General features: G+C 40.5%; 1 protein-coding gene across 23 annotated transcripts in view; it reads left to right on the top strand.

Moving 5' to 3' along the window:
- The window catches only part of WDR89 (WD repeat domain 89), a 38,621-nt gene that overhangs the window by 1,194 nt on the left and 12,646 nt on the right, over nucleotides 1-24,781 (top strand). For 6 of the 23 annotated variants that reach the window (XM_014853697.3, XM_044773711.2, XM_070513740.1 and 3 more), the window contains one exon: nucleotides 9,685-9,823. The exons of 1 other annotated variant lie outside the window; for it this stretch is intronic. Coding sequence is in view for 2 of the 22 variants with exons in the window: in XM_070513735.1 (XP_070369836.1) it covers nucleotides 19,577-19,627 (51 nt within the window). In the remaining 20 variants the exon portion in view is untranslated. Of the gene's footprint in view, nucleotides 1-7,152; nucleotides 7,257-9,684; nucleotides 9,824-12,548; nucleotides 12,725-19,470; nucleotides 19,628-24,781 lie in introns of those variants that run through there. 16 more of the 23 variants (XM_070513749.1, XM_070513738.1, XM_070513751.1 and 13 more) reach the window with 6 other exon arrangements.

The following is a 24,781-nucleotide window of genomic DNA, read 5'->3' as shown; positions in this document are numbered from 1 at the left end:
GGCCCTCTTACCTGCTCACGCAGGGTTCAGGACAGAATTCGTTGTGAATGCAGAAGTGTTGCTTGTCTGGTTTGTATTCTTCCCTTAGACTGCTGTAGATAGCATAAAGCAAAAGTAGATCAGTACACATAACTGCTTTTCTGAGTACTGGTTGCTTCTGGAGGCTCGGAGGGGAAGATCCATGTCCTTGCCTTTTTTCAGCTTCTGGTGGCTGCTTATATTCCTTGGCTTGTGGCTCCTTGCTCCATCTTCAAAGGACATTGCTCAATCTACTTCCATCATCATGTCACCTCTTCTGTAGTCAAGTCTCCCCCTGCCTTCCCCTTATGAGGGAGGGTACTTGTGCTTACATTTAGGTTCCACCTAGATAATCCAGAATAATCTTCCATCTCAAGATCTGTAACTTAGTTTCAAAACCCTTTTTGTCATATAAGGAAACATTCATTCATAGGTTCCAGGAGTTAGGACTTGGCTGTCTTTGGGGGCCGTTATTAAGTTTACTACAAAGGAAATAAAGAAGGGTGAAAGAGATCCTATCCTAGTGCAGCTTAAAGTCTAGTAGGATAGGCTATAAGAAAGAAAATCACATTAAATGACTTCAGATTGCTGTGAAAGAACCCTTCTGAGTTACTATAGGTTGGTGCTTCTCCAACTTTTCCACTGGTAAACCATAGAGGTAAATTAACATTCCTGTGATATCTGGACACAAAGCCTGAATTAGCCTCTGAGAAGAGTGAAATTTCTTTGAATTCTAATCTTCTACCTTAAAAATCCATGTGAATTTTGCATGCAATTTCATAATATGCTCATATTTGATATTGTTTTGAATTATGTGCTACATCATAACATTGCTGTTCAAGGGAGATAGAGTTTATTTTGTGGCTTCTTATGATAGCCAGTTTACTATAGCCGTACGTGTATCCCCCAGTTTAAGGGTGCTTCTCATCTCAACCCTCAGATGATGGTTAGGCGTTATCAGGAAGCCGTTTAAGCAAGCAGGTAACGACTCTGGGTCCCCTTGCTCTTCAGGCTGGAAAGTGTACTAGGCTTCATGGAGAACTGGACTGATAGTCCCTCGTCATTGATACTCTTCAGTGCCCTCCTGCAAGAAGATAGTAGCTCTGATGACATCAGTTTTTTGTCATATCTTCAGAAGAAGATAACCATTTGTTGCTGTCTGCCTGGCATTCATAATTCTCTGGAGACGGGATCTGATGAGTTGGGTTTGTTACCATCCAGTACAGCTAGGTTGGAATAAGATAATGTATGAAAAAGAACCTAGCTTCAAGTTGCATTGAGTATGTAAGAAGTATTCAGTAAAGATGCCTGTGCTTTTTGCATGGAGTTGGAGTGGAAAGGGCAAGAAGAAGCACCTGTGGGACATTTCTTTGGACCAGGCCTGGAAGTGACCTCTGTCACTTTTTCTCATGTTCCTTTGGCTAAAACTCTGTCACATAGCCACACCTAACTAGTCTAGTTGTGTGCCTAGCTCGTGATCTGCTGATGAGTTAGCAATCTCTGCTACAATGGTCAATACCTCTAGCCAGCTGCTTAAGACTTGTTCTCAGTGCTTAGTTTCCAGCCTTTAGTTTCTTCACCCTATGAACTCTGTGTAGACATCTAAATGCCTCTAGGAAACCCTATTGGATGAAGTCCTTTTTCAGCTGGCCCCATACCTATGCTGTCATCCAGTCCATAGGAAAAAGCCTCGCATCCTTTGCCCTGACAAAGTTTAGTTGTCCAGGCCAAAAACAGTGCAGTGCAGCCATTTCTCCTTGTTCTGTTTGAGTAGGTAGCCCTCCACAGTCTCTCAGACTTTTCCAGGCATGAATCCTGTAAAGTGTACATAAGTGTACAACAATAAAAATTGTGTAGCCTGTAAACTGCATACTGTACCCGCATAGCCCTAATTTAGGGAGTAGACCATCCACATTGGACTTGCAAAGAAGATGGCCCTTCACGTTGGTGCTTTTATTCCCTCAAAATGGGTGTCAAGCTAATGAGTGCACAACTGGTTTTTAGTCATCTTTGCAAGTCCGATGTGGGCTGTCCACACTTTATTAGGCATTTTCTTGTTGATTAATTATATAACTGATTAAAAAAAATTTTTCCCAGTAATCCAAACCTAAACTCTTTCACTTATTTGTTAAGTGTTCCTATTTGATTCACCAGCCCTCTCTGTTCCTTGGTTGGGTAGTAATCTGGGTGAAATATATATAGAGGAATGAACATTTTTAAAAACTATCTCTGAAACCGTTAATCTCTGGGAAGCTAGCATTTCTCAGTGACTAAAAATTTCTTTAGGTTTCCCATTCATTAAGCAGAATCATTTGATCTTATAAGTTGCCTTACTTGGTTTAGAATAAATTTAAGTGATCGAGATAAATGGTAGCTAGAAGTGATTTTTTTTTCCTGAGGAAGGTTAACCCTGAGCTAACATCTGTGGCAATGTTTCTCCACTTTATTTTTATTTGTTTAGGAAGATTAGCCCTGAGCTAACGTCTGCCACCAATCCTCCTCTTTTTGCTGAGGAAGACTGGTCCTGAGCTAACATCCGTGCCTATCTTCCTCTACTTTATATGAAGGATGCCTGCCACAGTATGGTTTGATAAGTTGTACGTAGGTCTGCATCCAGGATCTGAGCCATGGAACCCCAGGTCGCTGAAGTGAAACTTGTGAACTTAACCACTGCACCACCAGGCCGGCCCTTCTTCCACTTTATATGTGGGTCGCTGCCACGGCACGACTGACAAGTGGTATAGGTCTGTGCCTAGGATCTGAACCCATGACCCGGGCTGCCAAAGTGGAGTGCACCAAAATTAACCACGATGCCATGGGGCTGGCCCTGTGATTTTTTTTTTTCAACTCTTGAAAAATAGTACTATTGTAGGGTCACATTGTTTCACATTTAAGCATTTAAAGTTGTATCCACTTAGGTTTAAAGATTTTTCTTCGGTTCCAAGTTCATTTTGGATGAGTTAACTGGTTCCTCATTTCAGCTAGATAAATTGTACATCACACAATAATGAGATTTTTAGCAAAATTCTTAACATTTTAAATAGCATAAACTTTCATTATGTGTTCTAATGTATTATTTTCCAAATTTTCTTGGCTAAGCATTAATTGTTATGAAACAACTTGAAAAGTATAGAGCGTAAAATTGCTGGCAGCATTTGTGATGGAAGAAGCTCTTGGACCCAGAAGATCTATTTACCTAGACTATGCAAAATATTTAACTTTTATGAGCTTGAGTTTATTTATTTGTAAAATAAGAAAAATAGTACTTGTCCTACTTAACTCTCAGAGTTGTGAGAATCAGATGAAATGACAAATACTTAGTCTTTTGCAAAATGTGATCCTTTTATAAACACAATATAAGATTATATTAAGTATCGATTGTGTCTTAAAAGGATTCAAATTTAGCATTAGTTCTGTTTCGAACTCCACTAGTTCATGTGATTTTTTTTTTAAAGCTCTACCACAGTTTTTGCTTCTTTGTAAGTTGACAGGGTCAAAGAATGATAAAAGTCCTGTCAAGTCTTTAAGTTAGTAGTGTTAATTAATATTAGCCTCCAAATTTCATTGCTTTGCTAACACTGCAATTTCATAGGAAAATAGAAAGAAACTTCTTCTTCCAAAGACTAGTAAGATTGGGGTGCTATTATAATTAAAACTGTTTTCGTAACAGTGCAGATTAGTCTATCGTGTCAGTTAAGATATTTCTTTTACATGTTCATTCGTGTTAGTATGTATACCAAGATAAGTGTTGGCTCCATTCTCTTTGTGGACATTCTTCCTGATCATTATTTCTTTTTATTGGCTTATTTATTTATTTATTTATTTTGGTGAGGAAGATTGGCCCTGAGCTAACGTCTGTTGCCAATCCTCTTTTTTTGCTAGAGGAAGGTTCTCACTGAGCTAACATCTGTACCGATCTTCCTCCATTTTGCCTGTGGGATGCCACCACAGCATGGCTTGATGAGTGATATATAGGTACACGCCTGGAATCAAACCTGTGAACCCTGGGCTGCAGAAACGGAGCACGTGAATCCAACTGCTAAGCCGCCAGGCTGGTACCTTTATGGGCTTTTTGAAAAAGAATTTCACCATTCCTTGAATTGCAGCAGAGCTAGTGATTAAGAGCACAGACTCTTAAACCAAACTGTCAGAGTTGAGTACTGGCTCCAATTACTCTGTGATCTTGGCTGTTTACGTGCAACCATTCTGTGTTTCGGTTTCCCCATCTGTGAAATGGAATCATTTTAAGTACTTCATAGGCTATTATGAGAATTAAATGAGTAAATATTTGTGAAGTACTTAAAACAGTGCCTGATAAACACTATTAAATAAATTCCTCATTGATTTTATTCAATTTCATTCATTAAATATTGATGTGAAATAATAACTAGAAGAGGAAAAGCTCTGGTTGATGGCTTATATTTTAAATTTGTATCTTATAGTTGATATTATTTTAAATCTTTCTGTAAGGCTGTAAATACTTGGAAATTTGCACATCCAGGCAACAACTTTGCTCTGGACTTTCCATCATTGATATTGTGATTGTCTTTAAAAAAAACTTTATTAGTATTAAGACTTTCCACATGTATATGCTTTAAATATTTTGACTGTATGTTGCTTGGTTGTATGATGATTCAGTTAGTGTGAAGAATTATAATATCACCACTTTACATTTGAATGGCCATTTAAAAATGCTGTGTAAAATATGTCCATTATATCATTTGAGAGGCAGTATAAGAAAGCACATAAGAGTGTGGGCTCTGAAATCATATTTGTATTCCAGTCCCTGCTATGCATTTGTGAGCCAAAGCGACCTTTGGCAAATAGGTCACCTACCTTTTCTAAGCCTCACTTTCCTAATTATAAATTGGGGCAAGTAAGCGTACCTCCTTTATGGGGTCATCTGAAGGTTAGATATAATGCATATAAAGCATTCAGAACAGTGCCTGGCATATAACAAGAGTTTGATCTATCTTAGTTAATGCTAATGTCATTGATGCACATGAAAAAACCAGTAAATAGAACAAGTGGAAATGCAAGGAAACAAGATTCAGATCAGATCTGTAACTGAAAGTCACATGCAAAAAAAATAGGACCTTTGACTTTGTTTTTGGTGGGAGAGTGGCCCGAGCTAACATTTGTGCCAGTCTTCCTCTATTTTGTTTGTGGGACACCGCCACAGCATGGCTTGATGAGCGGTGTGTAGGTCCGCACCTGGGATCTGAACCCGCAAACCCCAGGGTGCTGAAGTGGAGCAGACGAATTTAACCACTATGCCACTGGGCCAGTCCCCGCCCCCCCGCCCCCCAACTCCCATCACTTCTAGTGCAGATCTTTTTCATAAAAGCACTACCTCCTTTTCTATGATAACACCTCTTCAGCTGGCTCATATTGACTAGGTCCATGCCAGAGACACATTCCTTCATTTCCCATTGTGTTTCCATTTCTTGGCTGCTTGTTAGAGATTTTTATCTTGGTTCTAATTCTATCAGAGTCCTTCTCTTTCTTCATGAATCCTTCAGCCCTGTATTATTACTCAGACCTAAAGTTGTTAACATGCATGACAGGTGTCTATTTTCAAGAAAAGAAGAATAGATATTGAAAAAAGTTTTGCATCGTGGTTAGGTTTTTTTAAACTTGTGATTCCATTAGCCTATCGTTAATTTGTATTTAATGTAGCACTGAATTATTTTTACAAAGCTATTTTATTCTCTCCAAACATTCCCCTTTTTTTCCCTGAGATTGTAAAATTGAAGTTTTTCTTGGGAACTGAGAAAGGAATTTGAGAATCACACAAATCCCCTGAGCCATTCTAAAAGTAGGAAGAATGCAATTTATGAATCATTGAGTTATTTTTAAAAATCCTGAGTGAATAAAATGTAGATGTGTCTTTTTTTGGCATCAAAAACATGTTTATATCATATAAGCAAAGCACTTAAAATTTATTTCATTCTGGAAATTGGACATAGTTTGATTCTATAAAGTATTTTGTGACAGAAGAGCAGCATTTTGAACATACTGTTTAATTCCAGAATTTGGGTGGGTAGGACAAGCTATTAAATCACATTCAAACCGGGAGGTCTTTATGGAACGCCTTCTGCATATAGAGGACTGTGGACGATGGTCAGGTGATGTTCCCAAATCCTACTAACCTTTTCTTAGCTCCCTCAGTTCTGCCTTCATGACGCTTTCTGTGACTTTAGGAGATTGGAGTGAACTGACCTTTTCAAAGCTGTGGTTATGGATGTTTTATCAACATTGTTACTATTTATTTCTTATGTAGGAGCTTTGCTTTCTCTAGAAAAGGGATAGCTGCTTATAAGACTTGATTTTGTGTCTATCTCCTGTCTTTGTCATTGTTTTACATGTATGTGTAGTTTCCTATCTTTGCCTCCTTGTCTTCCTCTGTTGAGTATATTTTGTGTGTGTTTGTAGTTTTACACTCCTCACCGGAAGTGGGACTTCATGAGGTAGGTAGGCTGTGGAGTTAGCCTCAAGCTGGTAAGAGGATGGATATTAGACGATTGGAAAATACGTTCCTGTTCTTAAGTTTCTACTTTACAGTGGGGAGAAACAAATATAAATATGAAAGACATAACTAGAGATAAGTAACACTTCAACATATTTAGTATGTGGTTATTGCTGTATGAATAACAGACAATATTTTGGCACTTAGAGGAAGTAGAAACTCACTTTAGGCTGGGTTAAGAAAGATTTTGTAGTACTGGTAGAATTTGAGCTAGATTTTGTAGCTTTTGCAGTTTTATTGTGGGAAAAATATTTTACCTATTAAAATGCTAATGAGCCTTGGGGTGCTATAACGCATAGTGTGTAATTAATATGTTCAGACATCTGCAGCCCATGCAGAAACAACAAAAGAATGTGTATGATACTTTGTACAAGTTAAATATTAGTTTTATATGCTTAAGAAATGTTTGTGAAATCATATATTTGCTTTTATTTCCCATTTAGTGTCATGCTGTATTTTTTACAACATGAAATTAGTTTCTAAGAACAAAACTCTTTTATATGATATTTCTCCTGTGGGAAGTAAGAATTTGCCCTGTTCCTGCCATCTTTGTCCAGGCATCAGTTAGATGTTAATCGAGCATTTCCTGTCCTGCTCTGTGGCAGGCACGTGGGCGGTTCCTGCGGTTGCAGATGAGAGGTGATGAGAAACTGAAGGAGGGTGCTAGTGGGGCAAACCTGAGGAGACCATGCGAGGGGTGATGTTCAAGGTAGGCTTTCTTGGCTAGTTGCATCTTGTCCTTTGCCTCCTTTAATCAAAGATGATTCTGAGATTTTGAGCCTAGATGATAGAGAAGATTGTGTAGTTAACAGAGATGAAGAATACAGGTATTTCAGTTATATATTGGATATATTTATTATAAAGTTTTGGCAGCATTTTCCGGGTAGAGGTCTAGCCAGATTGGATTGGAATTTTGGAGAGAGATCGGGGTTGAGGGTAAAATCTAGGAGTTCACATAGATGTAATAATTGCTGTTGCCAGGGGAAGAGGAAAAGAAGAGCTAAGAAAAATTTAGTCTCAGTTGTCATGGTTAACAGTGGAAATTTAAATAATTACTAATAAGTTAAAGTAGGTTTCTGTTTAGACTTTGTAGTTAAGTCCTGAATGATTTTTTTGTCGTTCTCCAATTTTTGGACCTGTTGCTAGATGGCAGTAGTAGTCAGTGTCGAGGTCACAGAAGGCAGGTATTAAAAGAGAGTTGGATAGCTTTAGACTAAGCTAAACATTTTCACATGTTTGGTAAAGTTGCCATCGACAGTATGTTATTTCTAGTCCTTTTTATCCTTCACATCACATCTATAAAGGAAGCATGAAATTTTTTTTCTCTTAATATCCGGCTTTTGCTGGATAGTTCAAGAATTATGCCTTTTGTTGGTTGTTTCTCTGATATCAGGATCTTTCACTATGTTCAGAAGAGAGGAAATGAGTTTAGAACTTGACTAGATTGTGATCTTCTGACGATATGACACAAAGTGGTTGAGAGATGGTCTGTGCTGTGTCTTTACATGAATATAAGGCTATAAACATTTATGTTTAAGGGTTTTACCACTGTTTTGGTTTCTATTTCAGCAGATCCCTTTTGGATATTCACCTAATTTGGAGTATTAAGTAGTGAATCTACCCCAAAATGTAAAAGGCAATATCTTTACCAATTTATAAATATTTATAAAATATTGCTTTATTGTATGAGAGATATGTTGACATGATTATAAGCTATCCAGTGTCAGAAAGCCTCATTCTGGCTTAATCTTATTTCAGCCACTGGTTAACAGTAGAAATTTAAGTAATTATTCATATATTAAAGCATCTTTGTTTTGTTTCTAAATACTAGCATCCGAGCTAACATCTGTTGCCAGTCTTTTTGTTTTTCTCCTTCGTCTTCTCCTCTCCAAAGGCCCCAGTACATAGTTGTATATTCTAGTTGTAGGTCTTTCTGGCTGTGCTGTGTGGGACACCACCTCAGCATGGCTTGATGAGTGGTGCCATGTCCACGCCCAGGATCTGAACTGGCGAAACCCTGGGCCACTGAAGCGGAGTGTGTGAACTTAACCACTCTGCCACGCGGCCGGCACCTAAAGCATCTTTTTGTTTGGTGACTTTTTTGGAGAACATTCAATAGTGTGAATTCACTTGGGAAGTATCTAGTCTACCTGAATATATTCAGTCTCAATTAGCATGGTTAACAGTATGGGGTGTGCATATATATATATAGTAGAATTTATATCTAATAGTTTATTCTGCAAGCTTATCATCTGACACTATTATATTTCTTTGAAATTCTCTATGCTGATATTTACTGGTGTTTTTTTGTGCCAGGCATCAGTCTAGGTGCTTAACATGTAGTAATTAATTTATTCCTTATAACAACCCTATGAGATTGGAACTGTTATCCCCTGTTTAAGAATAGGAAGCTGAAACACATAGGTAGTAGAACCAGGATTTGAACACTGGCACTGTGGCTGCCCCCCCCGTGTCCCTCGGGCTTGATATGGATAAAATTGTGAGAGGATTCTAATCTGAAATGGAACCAAAGAGTGTGAAGTGGAGAACCTCACACCTGTGCCCTCAGAAAAACAAAACTTAAAGACAAAGAGACTGATTTCCCGTAAATGCCTGCTTTACAGAAGATGGAAATTTATCATTTGACCATGGAGTGTCTGCCAAGAATCTCTCCCCATCTTCAAGCCAACAAAGTTGATGCATGACCCTTAACTGGACTTTCCCCTTTTGCCCTTCTTCCTCATAAAAGCATCCTGACCTAAACCTTCAACGGACTTACCTGTAGCTCGCTGCAGTCTTTTTTTTGAGGAAGATTGGCTCTGAAGTAACATCTGCTGCCAATCCTCTTTTTGCTGAGGAAGACTGGCCCTGAGCTAACATCCTTGCCCATCTTCCTCCATTTTATATGTGGGACACCTACCACAGTATGGCTTGCCAAGCAGTGCCATGTCCACACCCAGGATCCGAACTGGTGAACCCTGGGCCGCCGAAGCAAAATGTGCACACTTAACTGCTGCGTCACTGGGCTGGCCCCTCGCTACAGGTTGCATGTCCTGAATTGCATTTCCTTTGCTGTTCCTGAAGAAACTTGATTTCTGGTAACTTGTGCTTGCCTCAGTTTACCTCTTTTCTTTTAGATCAACATTACATGGTGTCAGAAGTGGGATACAGAGGAGCCGACCACCAAGGAACAGCAACCTCCATCATTAAGTGAGGTTCCTACACTTGAGCCTTCTGTGCTCTTTGCTTCCACTAGTTGCCCTAACTTTCAGTTTGGTAAGTCTTCTTTTGAACCTCAAGCCTCCTTTTGGTTGAGCTCTCTGACTTTATTTGGGATCTAGATTGTCCTTCCAGTGGGTACTGTTGTTTCTGATCATGGATATCAGTCATCTGAATGTTCTAAGGGTGGCCCCAGTTGGGGAACCCTGGTCAGTTTTATGTTCACAAATTGTGTCCTTCCTCATGCACATATTTGGCTAAATAGACCAATCTTTCTAAGGATTACTTAGAATTCCAATGACCATTATTTGGAACCTTTGATCTCCCCAAACTTGTTTTTCTTTGAACTAAGTTAGGAGACCATGGCTGCAATATTAAACAATCCAATTGGGATAGTTATTTTAAATGGTATGTAGAGGCTTCTTTTTTTTTTTTTTTTTTTTTAAGACTTTATTTTTCCTGTTTCTCCCCAAAGCCCCCAGGTACATAGTTGCATATTTTTAGTTGTGGGTCCTTCTAGTTGTGGCATGTGGGATGCCACCTCAGCATGGCCTGACAAGTAGTGCTATGTCTCCGCCCAGGATCCAAACCAGCGAAACCCAGGGCTGCCAAAGCGGAGCGCCTAAACTTAACCACTTGGCCACCAGGCCAGCCCCTAGAGGCTTCTAAATGTGTTCGGGATTCTAAAATTGCCTCCCTACAATTACAGTTTCCAAATTGACGGAAGCAAATCAACAACTAAAGATGGATACCAAAATGCCAGAGGCTTCTCCCTCAGTGCTACCACACTTCCTTCCTAACCTCCCTGCTCCACTTCCTCTGTATCCCTCTTTGCCCCCTCCTGACTCCTCCCCTCTATCTCAACTACCTTTCTTTCCTATGACTAAAACCTCACCAACTGAGCTCATTAAAACCTTCCCTTGTATAATTAAACCTTCTGAGGATCCTACTAAATCACGCCAGATTTCCTACACCTCATGGACAAAGGCTGAAATTAGGGCTATAATTAAGGATTTTCCCAAGGTAACTGAGGATCCCCATACGTTTGCTGAGGAATTCAATGTTATAACCCTAACATACTAAACTGGTCTCTCCAGTCTCTATCAATTAATCCACAGGCTTGTTGGAGAAGGTCAAGCCCGACAATGGATTAAAACTACTGGTTGAGGAAACCCCAAATGATCTCTAGGGTTTAAACTAAATCAACCACCTGCCCTTTTATATGATCAAGCTCGCACTATAGCCAAAAGGCTACATGAAGCCGTTTCTACAGCCTTCCCCAAACCCAGAGTAAAGGTTTTCGGGACTAGGATAAAATTTAGGCATACACCCAAAAGCCTGCCAGATCTGTCCATAACTGTTAGAGCAGACTCCAAATTGTTTTCGAAGAAAATTCTGAACTCTGCGTAGATGTTGAATCCACCTGGGTGGCTTTTAATTCCATGTTTATAAAGGGCTTAAACAAGGACTTATCCCTGTTGGTCAAAAGAACCTAATAGAATGGGAGACAGTGTCCACCCCTGACCTTATCAGTCTGGCTTTCCAATTAGCTTGCACCCTAGAAGATGACACCAGAAGAACGACAACTAAGATTTTGAATCTCCACCTCCAACAGATAGAAACTCCAAAGCAAATCCGTCCTATAGGGCTATGTCATTATTGCAAAAAACCAGGCCTTTGGAAAAAGGATTGCTACAAATTGAAATCCTAACAGTTGCAACTTTCCAGTAACCAATGGACAAATCCACCCCTGTGATGGGACTCTGAGGACACACGGGGACTGTTCTCCATTCTGCCATTAAAGGTGCTAGTGGAGACTACTTTGCAGATCAGGGATGAATTCCTTGTACTATTAATTGACACACAGGAGCTACTCTATCAGTGCTCAACTCCACTACAATTACACACTCCCTTCCTAGGTGTAAATACATATGTTCCAATAATGGAAGTCTTAAATAAACCACGATGTGTCCGTATTTGCCAGCCCGTATCTTTTTGTCTGGGACCTTTGTAAGACAAACACTCATTTTCCCTCAGTGATTCAGCTCCCATGCATTTATTAGGACGCGATTTCCTGGAGAAATATAATGCTACTATTTTTTTCTCTCAAAAGAGGGAAATATCTCTTGAGTTCAGATCCAACACTCAGGAAAATTCAACCCTCTTTGCCTTTACTTGCACTCTACACATCAAGGAAGTCCAAACTTTGGACTCATCCCCACTCTTAAATCTGGTAACCCCCACTCTTTGGGCATAATCCTCAGTAGACATAGGCGGAATTCATAGTGCCCCTCCCATTAAGATCCAGATTGACTCCTCATAACCTCTCCCCAGGATCAACCAATATCCTGTAAATAAAGAAGCCTCACAGGGCATAAGGCTTTTTATAGAGGAGTGTAAGGCCCAAGGACTCATCCTCCCTTGCACTAGTCCTTGTAATACCCTTATCTTGACTGTAAAAAAATCAGTGGCTGAGGATGGAGATTGGTCCAAGACCACAGGGCAATAAATAACCTCATAGTTCCCTACCACCTGTCATCCCTAATCCCCACATGCTATTGGCATCCATCCCTCTGGAAGCAACTTTTCCTTCTGGTTGACTTAGGCAGTGGGTTTTTAGTATCCCTGTTGGTAGGGATAGTCAATATATTTTTGACTTTACGTAGGAAGAATAAGAATATATACCTGGACAGTCATGCGTCTCAGCTTTATTGATAGTCCTTCTCACAAGTTTTTTTTTTTTTTTCTGCTTTATCTCCCCAAATCTCCCCCCGGTATATAGTTGTATATCTTAGTTGCAGGTCCTTCTAGTTGTGGTATGTGGGACACCGCCTCAACGTGGCCTGATGAGCAGTGCTGTGTCCACACCCAGGATCCGAACTGGTGAAACCCTGGGCTGCCGCAGCGGAGCGCACAAACTCAACGACTCCGCCACCGGGCCGGCCCTCTTCTCACAAGGTTTAAAGCTGACTTGAATGACATAAAATTCTCTGGAGGGTCCACCTTACTATAATACGTGGATGACTTGCTTCTTTGTTTGCCCTCCCAAAACTCCTCACAAAAAGACAACGTTCGCTTGTTGAACATCTTAGTTGTTAAGGACACAAGGTCTCAAAGGAGAAAGTACAGTTTGTCCAAACTCTGGTTCGATATTTAGGATATCTAATCTCAGAACAGGGACTACACTTAGATCCTGATGGGCTTCGAGGCATTTTAAACTTTCCAAACCCCAAAACCAAATGTCAGTTATGGGGTTTTCTTGAGCTAGCTGGTTATTGTCGTAATTGAATCCCAAATTTCTTCTTAATGGCTCAGCCCCTATATGCCTTACTAAAGAACACCAAAGCCAACTGTGTTATTTGGGATGACCAAGATAGCTGGGCCTTTAAGACCTTGAAAGAAAGCTTAATAAATATACCTAACGTTGAACACCCAAATTATCAGCTACCCTTTTTCCGTTTTGTATATGAGAAGGTCCTTGAAGTACTTACCCAAAAACATGGGGGCTATCACCGACCTCTAGGTTACTACAGCCAACAGTTAGATCCAGTGGCCCGAGGATACCCTACTTGCCTTAGAGCTATACTTGTTACTACGCTTTTAGAAAAGGCTGCCAAAGAGATAGTTATGGGTTCCTCCTTGACCATCTTTGTACCCCAGCCTATCGTGGCTCCCTTAAATTAGCACCACATTCAACATCTTTCAGCAAGCCATCTTACTTCCTATGAAATCCTCCTCCTAACCTCCCCTCATATCACTCTCGTTCACTGTGACCATCTCGACCCTGCTACCCTTTGTCCCTTGTCTACTGACAGGATTCCCCATGACCGTCTGACTTTGATGGATCACCTGTTGAGCCCTTGTGATGACTTACAAGAAACCCCCTTGGTGAATGCTCATCTTCCCTGGTTTACTGTTGGCTCTTACTTAAAAAATGAGACTGGTAAATTTTGTGCCAGGTTTGCAATATCGACTCCTTTTGAGGTCATTGAGGCTGCACCCTTGCCTTCAGCCACTTCAGCCCAACAAGCTGAGTTATATGCCATCACTCAAACATGCATTTTAGCTGAAGGGAAGACAGAAAACATCTACACTGATAGTTGATATGCCTTTGGAGTAGCCCATGACTTTGGAATGCTATGGAAACAATGGGATTTCCTCACTTCCAGTGGAGATAAAATTAAGCATGGCCTTTATTTTTTTTAAAGATTGGCATCTGTTACCAATCTTTTTTTCTTCTCCTCCTCCCTGAAGCCCCCCAGCACATAGTTGTATATTCTAGTTGTAGGTCCTTCTGGCTCTGCTTTGTGGGATGCTGCCTCAGCATGGCTTGATGAGCAGTGCTAGGTCTGAGCCCAGGATCTGAACCGGCGAAACCCTGGGCTGCTGAAGTGGAGCATGTGAACTTAACCACTCAGCCGCAGGGCCGGCCCCAAGAATGGCCCTTATGTCCAAAAGTTTTGGGATGGCATACTGCTGTCAGCAGCTCTAGCTGTCATTAAAGTCCTTGCACATTCCAAGTCTGATTTGCTGGAAGCCGAAGGAAACCACTCTGCTCATAGTTTTGCAAAAAACACCACCTTTATGAGATCCATAGAGCAAGCTTCTGTCATGGTCCAAAAGGTGAGGACCTAAGGGAACTAACCAGGGAAGTACAACAGCTGGCCTCGGAAAGAGAAAACGGGACTCGAGATCTAAAGGCTGTCGAGACCACGAAGAAAAGGGACTCCGGTTTAGACTCAGTGATAGCTCATCCTGCCAAAAAATCTATAATTTCCCTTATTAATCACCATACATGAATTAAACTGTTGAGAAATTGATAACATTTATGAATCAATATTGGTATTGTGGCAAGGCCACAAAAGGTGTTTATCTTGTTTGTTCCACCTGTGCTAAATTCAACCTAGGGAAGCCTAGGTATACTATCCTAGGACGTTTTGATTTACCCAATGGACCATTCGAAGTCTGGCAGATGGATTTCATACAGTTGCCCCTATCTCATGTATATAAATATGTCCTAGTACTGGTTTGTATGTTTTCACATTGGACTGAAGCATTTCCATGTAGAAAGGCAACTGCCTCGTCTACAGCTAAAGTCCTTTTAGAAAAGATTATTCCCACTTGGGGAACCCCTCTTTGGAACTCCATAGAGACCAGGGAACCCACTTTACTGGACAAGTACTTTGACAAGTCTGTGCCATCTGGCCAGTTCTGCGACATTTTCACTGCGCGTATCCTCAGTCTTCAGGACTGGTCAAACATACAAATGGAATTATCAAGACCCAGTTAGCTAAATTAGTTGAAACTCTCCAAATACCTTGGCCAAAAGTCTTAGCACTTGTTCTAAATCTTAGATGTGCTCCATTCGGGATTCATAAGCTCTCACCCTTTGAAATAATTATAGGGCAGCCAATACATTTAGCCCCTGCTTCCTTTGACCCACAGCTAATTAAAGGGAATATTCTTTAGTTTTGCAAGGGTCTAATCAAATCCATTGAGAATAGTCATGCTTTAGTAGTAGAACAATCTTTCCGTAGCATGCTCTCAGGAGACAAAGACATCAAACGCCACACTTTATAGCCGGGAGACTGTGTCTTTTGGAAAAGGTATTTCCATAAAGAGTCCCCCTAATCTCGTTGGAAGGACCCTAACCAGGTGTTGCTGACTAACCCCTGTGCTGCCAAGCTCTAAGGGATGGAATCCTAGATTCATGTGTCTCATCTAAAAAAGGCCCCCAAACCTGAGTAGTGGTGACTTAACAGCTAAAAATTTCTAAGGACAGAAGCAGATGACATCAGAAGTGAACGGCTTTCCCAAGATATCCAGGCCAGGCTTGTGTAACCTCCCACTTTGTCCCGTTCTATATCACTCAACCAAATCTTGCTGCTTAAAGTTCTAATTGTCCTTTCTCTGGCTTTCTTGCTGCCCTCTAGTTTAGCTTTAACGCATTCTTTCATTCCCACCTTACAAAAACTCTGTCTGCCAACTGTAGTGATTGTTGGATTTGGGCCAGAGCTAATAACACTCATGATGAACCTGAACTGGTGGCCTGGCCATTATTCTTAGAAGGATGGCGAAATCTGTCTGGCAGAGATGTGGGATTTTCATTTGGTACCTTTGAAGCCTTACATATTTTCCCTTCTGGTAAATTGGCACCAGACATTACAGCGTTCCATTGGGTAACCCCTACTCATAAAGGAATACTCCTCACACAAATCTGGACTCTTACCCCAAATCTTTCTTTGTGTTTCAAAAACATTAACGGGACTGGCAGAACTCTGGGCTACCTCCAACTAAGCACTTGTAACTGTATGATTCTGTATGACTCAGATGATCATGAGTTCACTGCCCGCTGGAGTCAGGAAGACTAGAACGTTTCCTCCATTAATGTATCTCTTTGGTGGGGTAATGAAAATTGTAACAGTATTGGGGAATAGGAAGCAAATGTGCTTCTTTTCGATGGTACTTAATGGGGAATTGATCACAAATCTGGTGAATCGTGGGAATTTAATTCAACTTACCATCTCCGTGGAGATTCCCCAGACCTCTCTCAGAACCTCACTCGCAACAATCAAACTCACCTATTATTCCAATTATATAGAAATTTAAGATATGCTTGTAAGCATTCTCACCAGGCTGACTATCATATGCTATGTGTAAAGGATTATTTTTGATCATGAGATCTCATCTTCTATTCCAAGGGAAAACGTCTGGGAAAGGGTTCACTTATGCCCTATCTGTAGAAAACACTTGTTCTTTATGTGTGGAAGAAACATATTTTCCACACTTCCTCTTAAATGGAAGGGGTGCTGTGCAGTTGTTGCCCTCACTCCTGATGCCAAAGTCAGGAAACTCCTCCCTTCCACTGCCTCTGTTCCCCATCTGGGTTCTTTCTCCTCCCAGCTTAAAAGAGCATGTGGTAGCCACGATGGCTGTAATTTTGGATGCTTGCCCACAAATAACCCCATAGTAGATAGAAAGGGATTTGGGCATGCCTTTGCCCGAGTCTTTTTCCCTTGGGTTGAGTAACAGGACTTGAAAAAGCAATTCGGAACCTCTCCATAATCATGGCTACTATGTTTCATGCTTCTGTTAGAGCTTTTGAATATCAACAAACCCAAATAGACAGCCAAGCAGAAGTAATCTTACAAAACCGTAGCGCCCTAAACCTCACTGCACAACGGGGAGGAACCTGTGCGAACTCTGGGGAAGAATGCTGTTTTTACATTAACACATCAGGAAAAATAATGCCAAGAACTAAAAATAATGAAGGACAGTACCAAACTGTTAACTGAAATAGGCCAAGCCCTGGGAACTTAAGACATTTTTGACCTATTAAATATAGGGGACCTATTAAATAACTGGAGAAACTGGTTGAGAAATTTATTCCAGTTAATAGCTATAATTGGACTTCTGACCCTGGGTGTAATCCTCCTAGTTAAATTTCTGCTGTCTTGTATCACCAGGCAAATGTCTTCCTCCCAGATATATATATAAAATAAAGTTCCTTTCTTTTCCAAGGCTTATCCTGAGGTTCAACTGACCATGGAAACCAAACCAACCACCTTAGAGGAGCGTGACTGAGATTCCCCACTTCTCAATCCTTTTCTTGTTAAAATGAGGCCAAAATCTCCTTGCTGTTTCCCTCCTCTGTGGGACAGGACATCTGAGGATGGTCCTCCTCGGTTCTAAGGGACACACAGTCCACTTACGGCCAATGATGTCTCTGACTAAACAAAATATCCAAGCGACAAGATTAATCAGCAGTGCTTTCTGCAAAAAGTCTTGCTCCAGGGGGGAAATATGAAAGGATTTTAACCTAAAATGGAACAGAAGGCTGTGAAATGGGGAATCTCCCACATGTGCCCTCAGGAAAAAAAAAAAAAAAAACAAGACTGAGCAATTGATTTCTCATAAATGCCCGATTTACAGAATATCGCAACCTACCCTCTGACCAGTGAGCCTCCGCCAAGAATCTCTTCTCATCTTTGATCCAGTGAACTTGCTGCATGGCCTCTGACTGGACTCTCCTCTTTTGCACTCCTTGCCCATAAAAGCAGCCCACCCTGCAACTTCAGTAGACTCACCTGTAGTTCACTGTAGCTTGTGTTTCCCGAATTGCAGTTCCTCTGCTATTCTTGAATAAACTCGATTTCTGATAACTCGAGCTCACCTCAGTTTACTTCTTTTAGGTTGACATGTCTTATTTTCTTAAGTGATTTTCAAAAAGCAGAAGTTTTAAATTTTAATTAACTCAAATTTTTCTTTTCTTGTTCTTCCTTTTTGTATTCTAAGAAATCTTCACCTCACCCAAGATCATAGTTTCCCTGTTTTTTCCCTGGAAGTTTTGTGGTTATTGCTCTTATATTTAGGTCTATGATCAATTTTGAGTGAATTAATAGTCCTTTCTGCCTTCTCCTTTGTTAATAAACCACTCCAGCTTTCTTTTTACTTGTGTTTGTACAGTATATTTTTTTCTATCCATTTACTTTTAACCTACTTCATATTTAAAATAGGTTTCTTGTGGACAACATATAGTTGGGTCTTGCTTCTCCCCTTCCCCTCAACCTGAGAATCTCTGCCTTTCAATTGAGGTGTCCAGACCATTTATAGTTAATATAATTATTGATATGATTGGATTTAAATCTTCCATCTTGCTAGTTGTTTCTAGATTGTTTTATACTTCTCTCATCAGTTCTTTGTTCTTTTGTCTTTTCTTGCCTTCTTTTAGTTTGAGTGTTTTTTATGATTATGTTTTATGTCTACTATTGGTTTGTTAATTTTATGTCTTAAATATTTTCCTTTAGTGGTTTCTCAAGGGTTTACATTATATTTCTGGGTTTTTTTTCTGCTTTTTTTTTTCCCCCTCCCCAAATCCCCCCAGTACACAGCTGCATATTTCTAGTTGTGGGTCCTTCTAGTTGTGGCATATGGGATGCTGCCTCAACATGGCCTAATGAGCAGTGCCATGTTGGCACCTGGGATCCAAATCCTGGGCTGCCGAAGTGGAGCGTGTGAACTTAACCACTCGGCCGTGGGGCCAGCCCCTTACATTATATTACTTTAACTTGTCAAAATCTACAGTATAATACTATTTTATGTCGTAAAAACTTTGCAACATTACCTTTCCATTTCCTCCTTCATGTCCTCTTACTATTAACTGTCATGTATTTTACTTTTAATAACCCCTCAACATGTTACAGTTTTTTGCGTTAGACAGTCAATTATTATTATTTTCAGTGAGGAAGATTGACCCTGAGCCAACATTTATGCCATTCCTCCTCTGTTTTGTCTGTGGGATGCTGCCTCAGCAAGGCTTGGTCAGTGGTGTGTAGGTCTGCGCCTGGGATCTGAACCTGCAAACCCTGGGCTGCCAAAGAGGAACACTTGAGCTTAACCACTACACCACCGGGCTGGCCCCAAGGAGATTTTTAAAAGAAAAAAAGTTTTACGTTTACCCTCACGTTTACCATTTCCAGTGCTCTTTATTTCTTCGTGTCAGTCCAGACTTCCAGTACTCCTCTGGCTGAATAACTTTTTTTAACATTTTTTGTTTTGTGGATCTGCTGGCAGTGATTCCTCTCAGGTTTTGTTTATCTGATTGTCTTTCTTTTATCCTCTTTTTTGAAAAGTCATTTTGGTGGTGCAGAGTTTTGTGTTGACAGATTTTCTTTCCTTTCCATGCTTTAAAAATGTCACTCCAGGGGCCAGCCCCATGACTGAGTGGTTAAGTTCGCGCACTCTGCTTCGGCGGCCGAGGGTTTCTCCGGTTCAGATCCTGGGCGCAGACATGGCACTGCTCATCAGGCCATGCTGAGGTGGTGTCCCGCATGCCACAGCTGGAAGGACCCACAGCTAAAGGTATACAGCTGTGTACTGGGGGGCTTTGGGGAGAAGGGGGAGGAATAAAATCTTTAGAAAAAAAAAATGTCACTCCACATCCACTGGCTTGCATAGTTTTTCTGTACTTGTTAGCAGTCACTCCCAATTTCCCCCTCCCCCAGCTGCTGGCAGCCATTAATCTTTCTGCCTCTATAGATTTGCTTACTCTAGACATTTCATATAAATGAAATCATATGAAATGTGGTCTTTTGTGTGTAGCTTCTTTCACTTACTGTAATATTTTCAAGGTTCATCCATGTTGTAGCATATAATAGTTTTTCATTCCTTTTTATTGCAGAATAATATTCCATTGTATGGATATACCATATGTTGTTTATCCATTCATCAGTTGATGAGCATTTGGGTTGTTTCCACTTTTTTGCTATTATGAATAATGCTACTATGAACATCATGTACAAATTTTTGTGTGAACATATGATGAACTTTATGAGAAACTGCCAAAGTGTTTTCCACAGAGGCTATTACAGTTTACATTCCTACTAGCATTGTGATAAGGGTTCCAATTTCTTCAAATTCTTGCCAACACTTTTTTGTGTTGTTTTTTAATAGCCAATTAGTAGGGGTGTTTTTTGTTTTTTGTGGGGTTTTTTTGGTGAGGAAGATTGGCCTTGAGCTAGCAACTGTTGCCAATCTTCCTCTTTTTGCTTGAGGAAGATTGTCACTGAGCTAATATCTGTGCCAGTCTTTTTCTACTTTGTGGATGGGATGCTGCCACAACGTGCCCTGATGAGTGATATGTGTAAGTCCATGCCCGGGATCCTAGCCCGCAAATCTCAGGCTGCTAGAAGTGTAGCGCATGAACTTAACCACTGTGCCACTGGGCCGGCCCCATAGTTATTTTAAAGTCCATCATCTGGGTGATCTCTGGGTCTGTTCTGTTTTCATTGCCTCATTTCTTGACAATTTGTTATTTTTTTCTTGTTTGTATCCCTCTCTTTTTTTTTAATTGAATTCTGGGCATTGTGTAGAAGAATAGTAGAAACTGAGATAATAATATTTATCCTTGGAAATGGACATCTCTCTGCTTCTGTCTGACTGTCAGTGTTTGGGATTGAATGGTCTAGTCAGTAGGTGCACTGGTTTGGGTTTTGTTGTTGCTGTGGTTACTTTCAGTATGCTAGAGTTGAAATTCCTCAGCTGCCGGCTGTTAATATGTCATGCTTGGTGTGGGGCCTGGGTTGCTGGAGGGTCTTCCTCATTGTCCCTCCTCCAGTCTCAACTTTTAGCAGGCCCTGTTTGCCTGTGCCAAATAGGGCATTTCTCACCACACTCTTCCTCCTCCAGCGGGAGAGTGTTGATGCTGTTTACTCAGTGTGAGAATGGGGTGGAGGCTGGGGTTCATTCTCTATCATTTTTTTTCCCAAATGTGTACATCTGTACATAATCACCACCCACAAAGTTTTCGTTCACTTTCCCAGTCCATGTCCCCCCAAAAGATAACCAGTATTCTGATTTCTACCATTATAGATTTACTTTGCCTGTTTTAAAACTTTGTATAAATGAAATCATATAGTACTCTTTTATGTTCGGCTTCTGTCACTAAACAGTTCTGAGATTCATCCGTATTGTTGCACGCATCAGTAGGATGTGTTTTTTTATTGCTGTGTAGAATTCCATTGTTTTAATATACCACAGTGTTATCAGTAATGACTACTTAAACAATTGGATAATTGTCTAATTATCGAATTAATCATCTTATAATTATCTTAAAGGCTTGCAATTATCCTAAAAGTGAGGTGCCAATGGTATACTCGCCCTGTTGCTCAGGCCAGAAACCCAAGAATCATCTTTGATACCTCTTCTCATACCCCGCTTGCAGTCTTATCAGAAAATTCTGTTGGTTCTTCTTTCAGCAATTGGGTCCTGAATCCAGCCGCTTCTCCCCACTTCCCTCTCTCTTGCCTAGAGTTTGGCAGAAACCTCGTTACAAATTTCGCTTCTGCCCTGAGGTCTGTTCTCCAGGCAGCGGCTGGAGGAACGCCTCCCCAAATGTCTCTCGCCTGTTCTGAACCTTCAGCGGCTTCCTTTCGCACTGGAGAGTAAAAGCTCAAGTTCTTCCCATGGCCTACAGAGCTCTTATCTGTCTCTCGCCACCTTTCAACCTTATTTCCTACACCACTTTCTTTCTCTGACTCGGCTTTAGCTGCTTGGGCCCCCTGGCTGTTTCTCTCTGCCCAGGAGGCTCTTAGCCCACAGAGTCCAATACCTTGCTCCCTGCTTTCATTCGGGTCTCGGCTCAAATGTCACCTCATGAGAGAGGCTTTCCTTTAATGACTGAATGTAAAAGGACTTTTTTCCTTCATTTTTCTTGCCATACCCAATATTATTTTTTATAACACTTATCACTGGCCATTTTCATTATTATAATTGGTGATTTATCTATATATTTATCTGTCCCCCTACTGCCCTCCATGAGGGCAGGGACTTTGCCTATGTTCTTTGCTGAATCCAGTGTGTTCTAGGCCTGTCATGTCAGCCCTTCGAGAACTGTTTTTGAATTATTAAATAGGGTAATTCTTTAGGACTTTTGAGCTGATTTAAAGTTGATACTGCTTATCAATTCCTATCTGTGACAAATATATTCAGGTGGCTGGTTTTTCATAATGTTAACATCATTCTGTTATAGGCTGTGATTCTTTTTATCCCCCCCCCCACTTTTTTGTAGTTATTAAAGGGAGCATTTGCTTAATTTTTAAAAGCATCTATTCAGAATTAGAAAAAGAAGTAGTAAACATATAGTACCAATTCAAGAATTGGGTTATTCCACTTTGCTACTAACTGTTCCAAAATAAGACATCTGGTGACTGGGAAGTTTGGTTTCTCTCTGTGTTTGGTTAACCAGCTGGTTGTTCTGGAAAGGCAGTGGCACTTAATTGTTCTTGATGAAAGAAGCTGGGCATTCATAGACTTCCTTTAAAGGATGGCTTTTGAGTGGAAGATTTACTTGAGAAACTGGACATCTCAGGAAGTTATTGGGGAAAATGTCTTTGTTTTTAAAAGATACTTCGCATGTTATATCTGGAAGCTGAAGGATAATCTCATACTGCATGAGAAAGTGTGCATGTCATTCCTCCCGCCCCCTCCCCCTTTTCCTTGGTAACAGATTCGTGCACTTTAAAAACTGCTTTCCCTAAGAATTTTAGTGTATTTAATGCATGAGATGCCATATGTTGCTGCAACCAGTATCTTGAACATTCATGTGAATAAGAATAGCATATTCAGACTCACTGAGCAGGATTAATTTACAAAGACCTTAAGTCTCAGTCATTAATGAATATGATATTTAAAATTACATTGAAGTTGTAACAGATGTCAGTTTAGCATACCTTCCACTAAATATTCAGCACTTCTTCCCAATTGAAAACAAATGGTTCTTTGGCAAATTGTTTTAAAGTCAATTCTGTGTTCATTTAAAACATACGCACAAATTTCTCTGGATTTTTAACACAAAGATTTTCTGAGAGATATTCTGCTGAAGTTAAACCAACGCATACTTTTGATCCCAGGGTATTGTTTCCTCTAGGATGTACTGGTAATGCGTATGAGTGACTGTTGTTATTTCACTCTTCCCAGTTTTTCTGGAATATTAATAACCAGATTCCTAAGTTTCACCCATGCAGATTTGCGTCACATAAGCTAACATTAGATAGACTTGATAAATAATAAGCTCCTTTTATGTCCATTATCGAGCTTTTGTGACTACCATTAGATTTTTCAGGTTTGCCACTGACTGTGCCACCAGCATATGACGTTAGACATTAGCAGCTACTGCTTCCAGGTGCTCTGCCCTACACCTCCCCTTTAGAAAATATGATATATTGGGCCGACCCTGTGGCGCAGTGGCTAAGTTCACGCACTCCGCTTCAGCGGCCCAGGGTTTCACTGGTTCAGATGCGGACATGGCACTGTTCGTCAGGCCACGCTGAGGCGGCATCCCACATAACACAAGTAGAAGGACCCACAACTAGAATATACAACTATGGACTGGGGGGATTTGGGGAGAAAAAGCAGAAGAAGAAAAGAAGAAGATTGGCAACAGTTGTTAGCTCAGGTGCCAATCTTTAAAAAAATTTTAAAAATTAAAAAAAAGGAAATATATATGTACTATGGAGGCAGTATAGTGTAAGAGTTAATAGTAGGAGCTCTGAAACAAGAATGCTCGAGTTCTGAAAGCAGCTTTATTACACATTAGCTGTGCTTTTCTCATCGGTTTAATGAACAGAGTAGTACTTATGGGGTTATTATGAGGTTATATCATCATTTAAAAAAATTTTAGCAATATCGATAAGTACTAGAAAGAAGATAACACACCCCCTCCACTCACACACCCACACATACACTCTAGATACTTGAAATGCATTTTATGAACATTATTCCAGAGACCTTTCTGTGCATATATACAGATAGAGTGAACAGAAGCATGCATGGATAGAAATAATTTTAGTAAAGTGGGATAGTAGATTATACATTTTCTCTAAATAGTATTACGTTTAATTTAACTTGAATTTAATAAATGAAAAGTAAATAAAATGAGAGAAATTACTGAAATTCAGGTGTTTCTTTAGGGTAAGACATTCATTCCCTTTGAGTTTAACCCAAAGAAAAGATGAATGATATTAAGAGGTTGGAATCCTTGTTTTGGAGGTTTTTAAACTACATGTTTCAGATGTCTGTACAACTGAGGGACGGGCACAGTCAGGTGTAGGTCTTTCTGGTCAGCAGATTGCCTCTCATGTGAGGACTGGGGGACTCAGACTCCTTTCATTTCATGGCTCACCCATCCTGTAGGGCCCGGTGGTCCTCTGTATCCAGCCAGCAGGTGGGTGAGAGAAGGTGAAGAAGACACTGCCTCTTGGTCACCTGGCCCAAATATGACATGCTTCACTTCTGCTGGCAAAAACTCATCACATGCTGGGGCTGAGGTACTTCTTGCTGGGGGACATGGACTCTCTTTTCCTTTCTGAGATCCCATGAAATGTCCTGACCCAAATCCGAGGTGTATCCCACTCCTGTGGGCTGCTTCTCATTTCCCAAACTTAGCGTGGAGACCTTAGAAGTGCAGTAGCCCCTAGCAGCCCTCCTTGCCTTTTCTGAGCTCCTGCAGGAAGAAGG

Source organism: Equus asinus, chromosome 7 (genome assembly GCF_041296235.1).
Source record: "Equus asinus isolate D_3611 breed Donkey chromosome 7, EquAss-T2T_v2, whole genome shotgun sequence".
Classification (NCBI taxonomy): domain Eukaryota; kingdom Metazoa; phylum Chordata; class Mammalia; order Perissodactyla; family Equidae; genus Equus; species Equus asinus.
The sequence above is the reverse complement of the archived record's forward strand: the minus strand, read 5'-3'. Positions and strand labels throughout refer to the sequence as shown.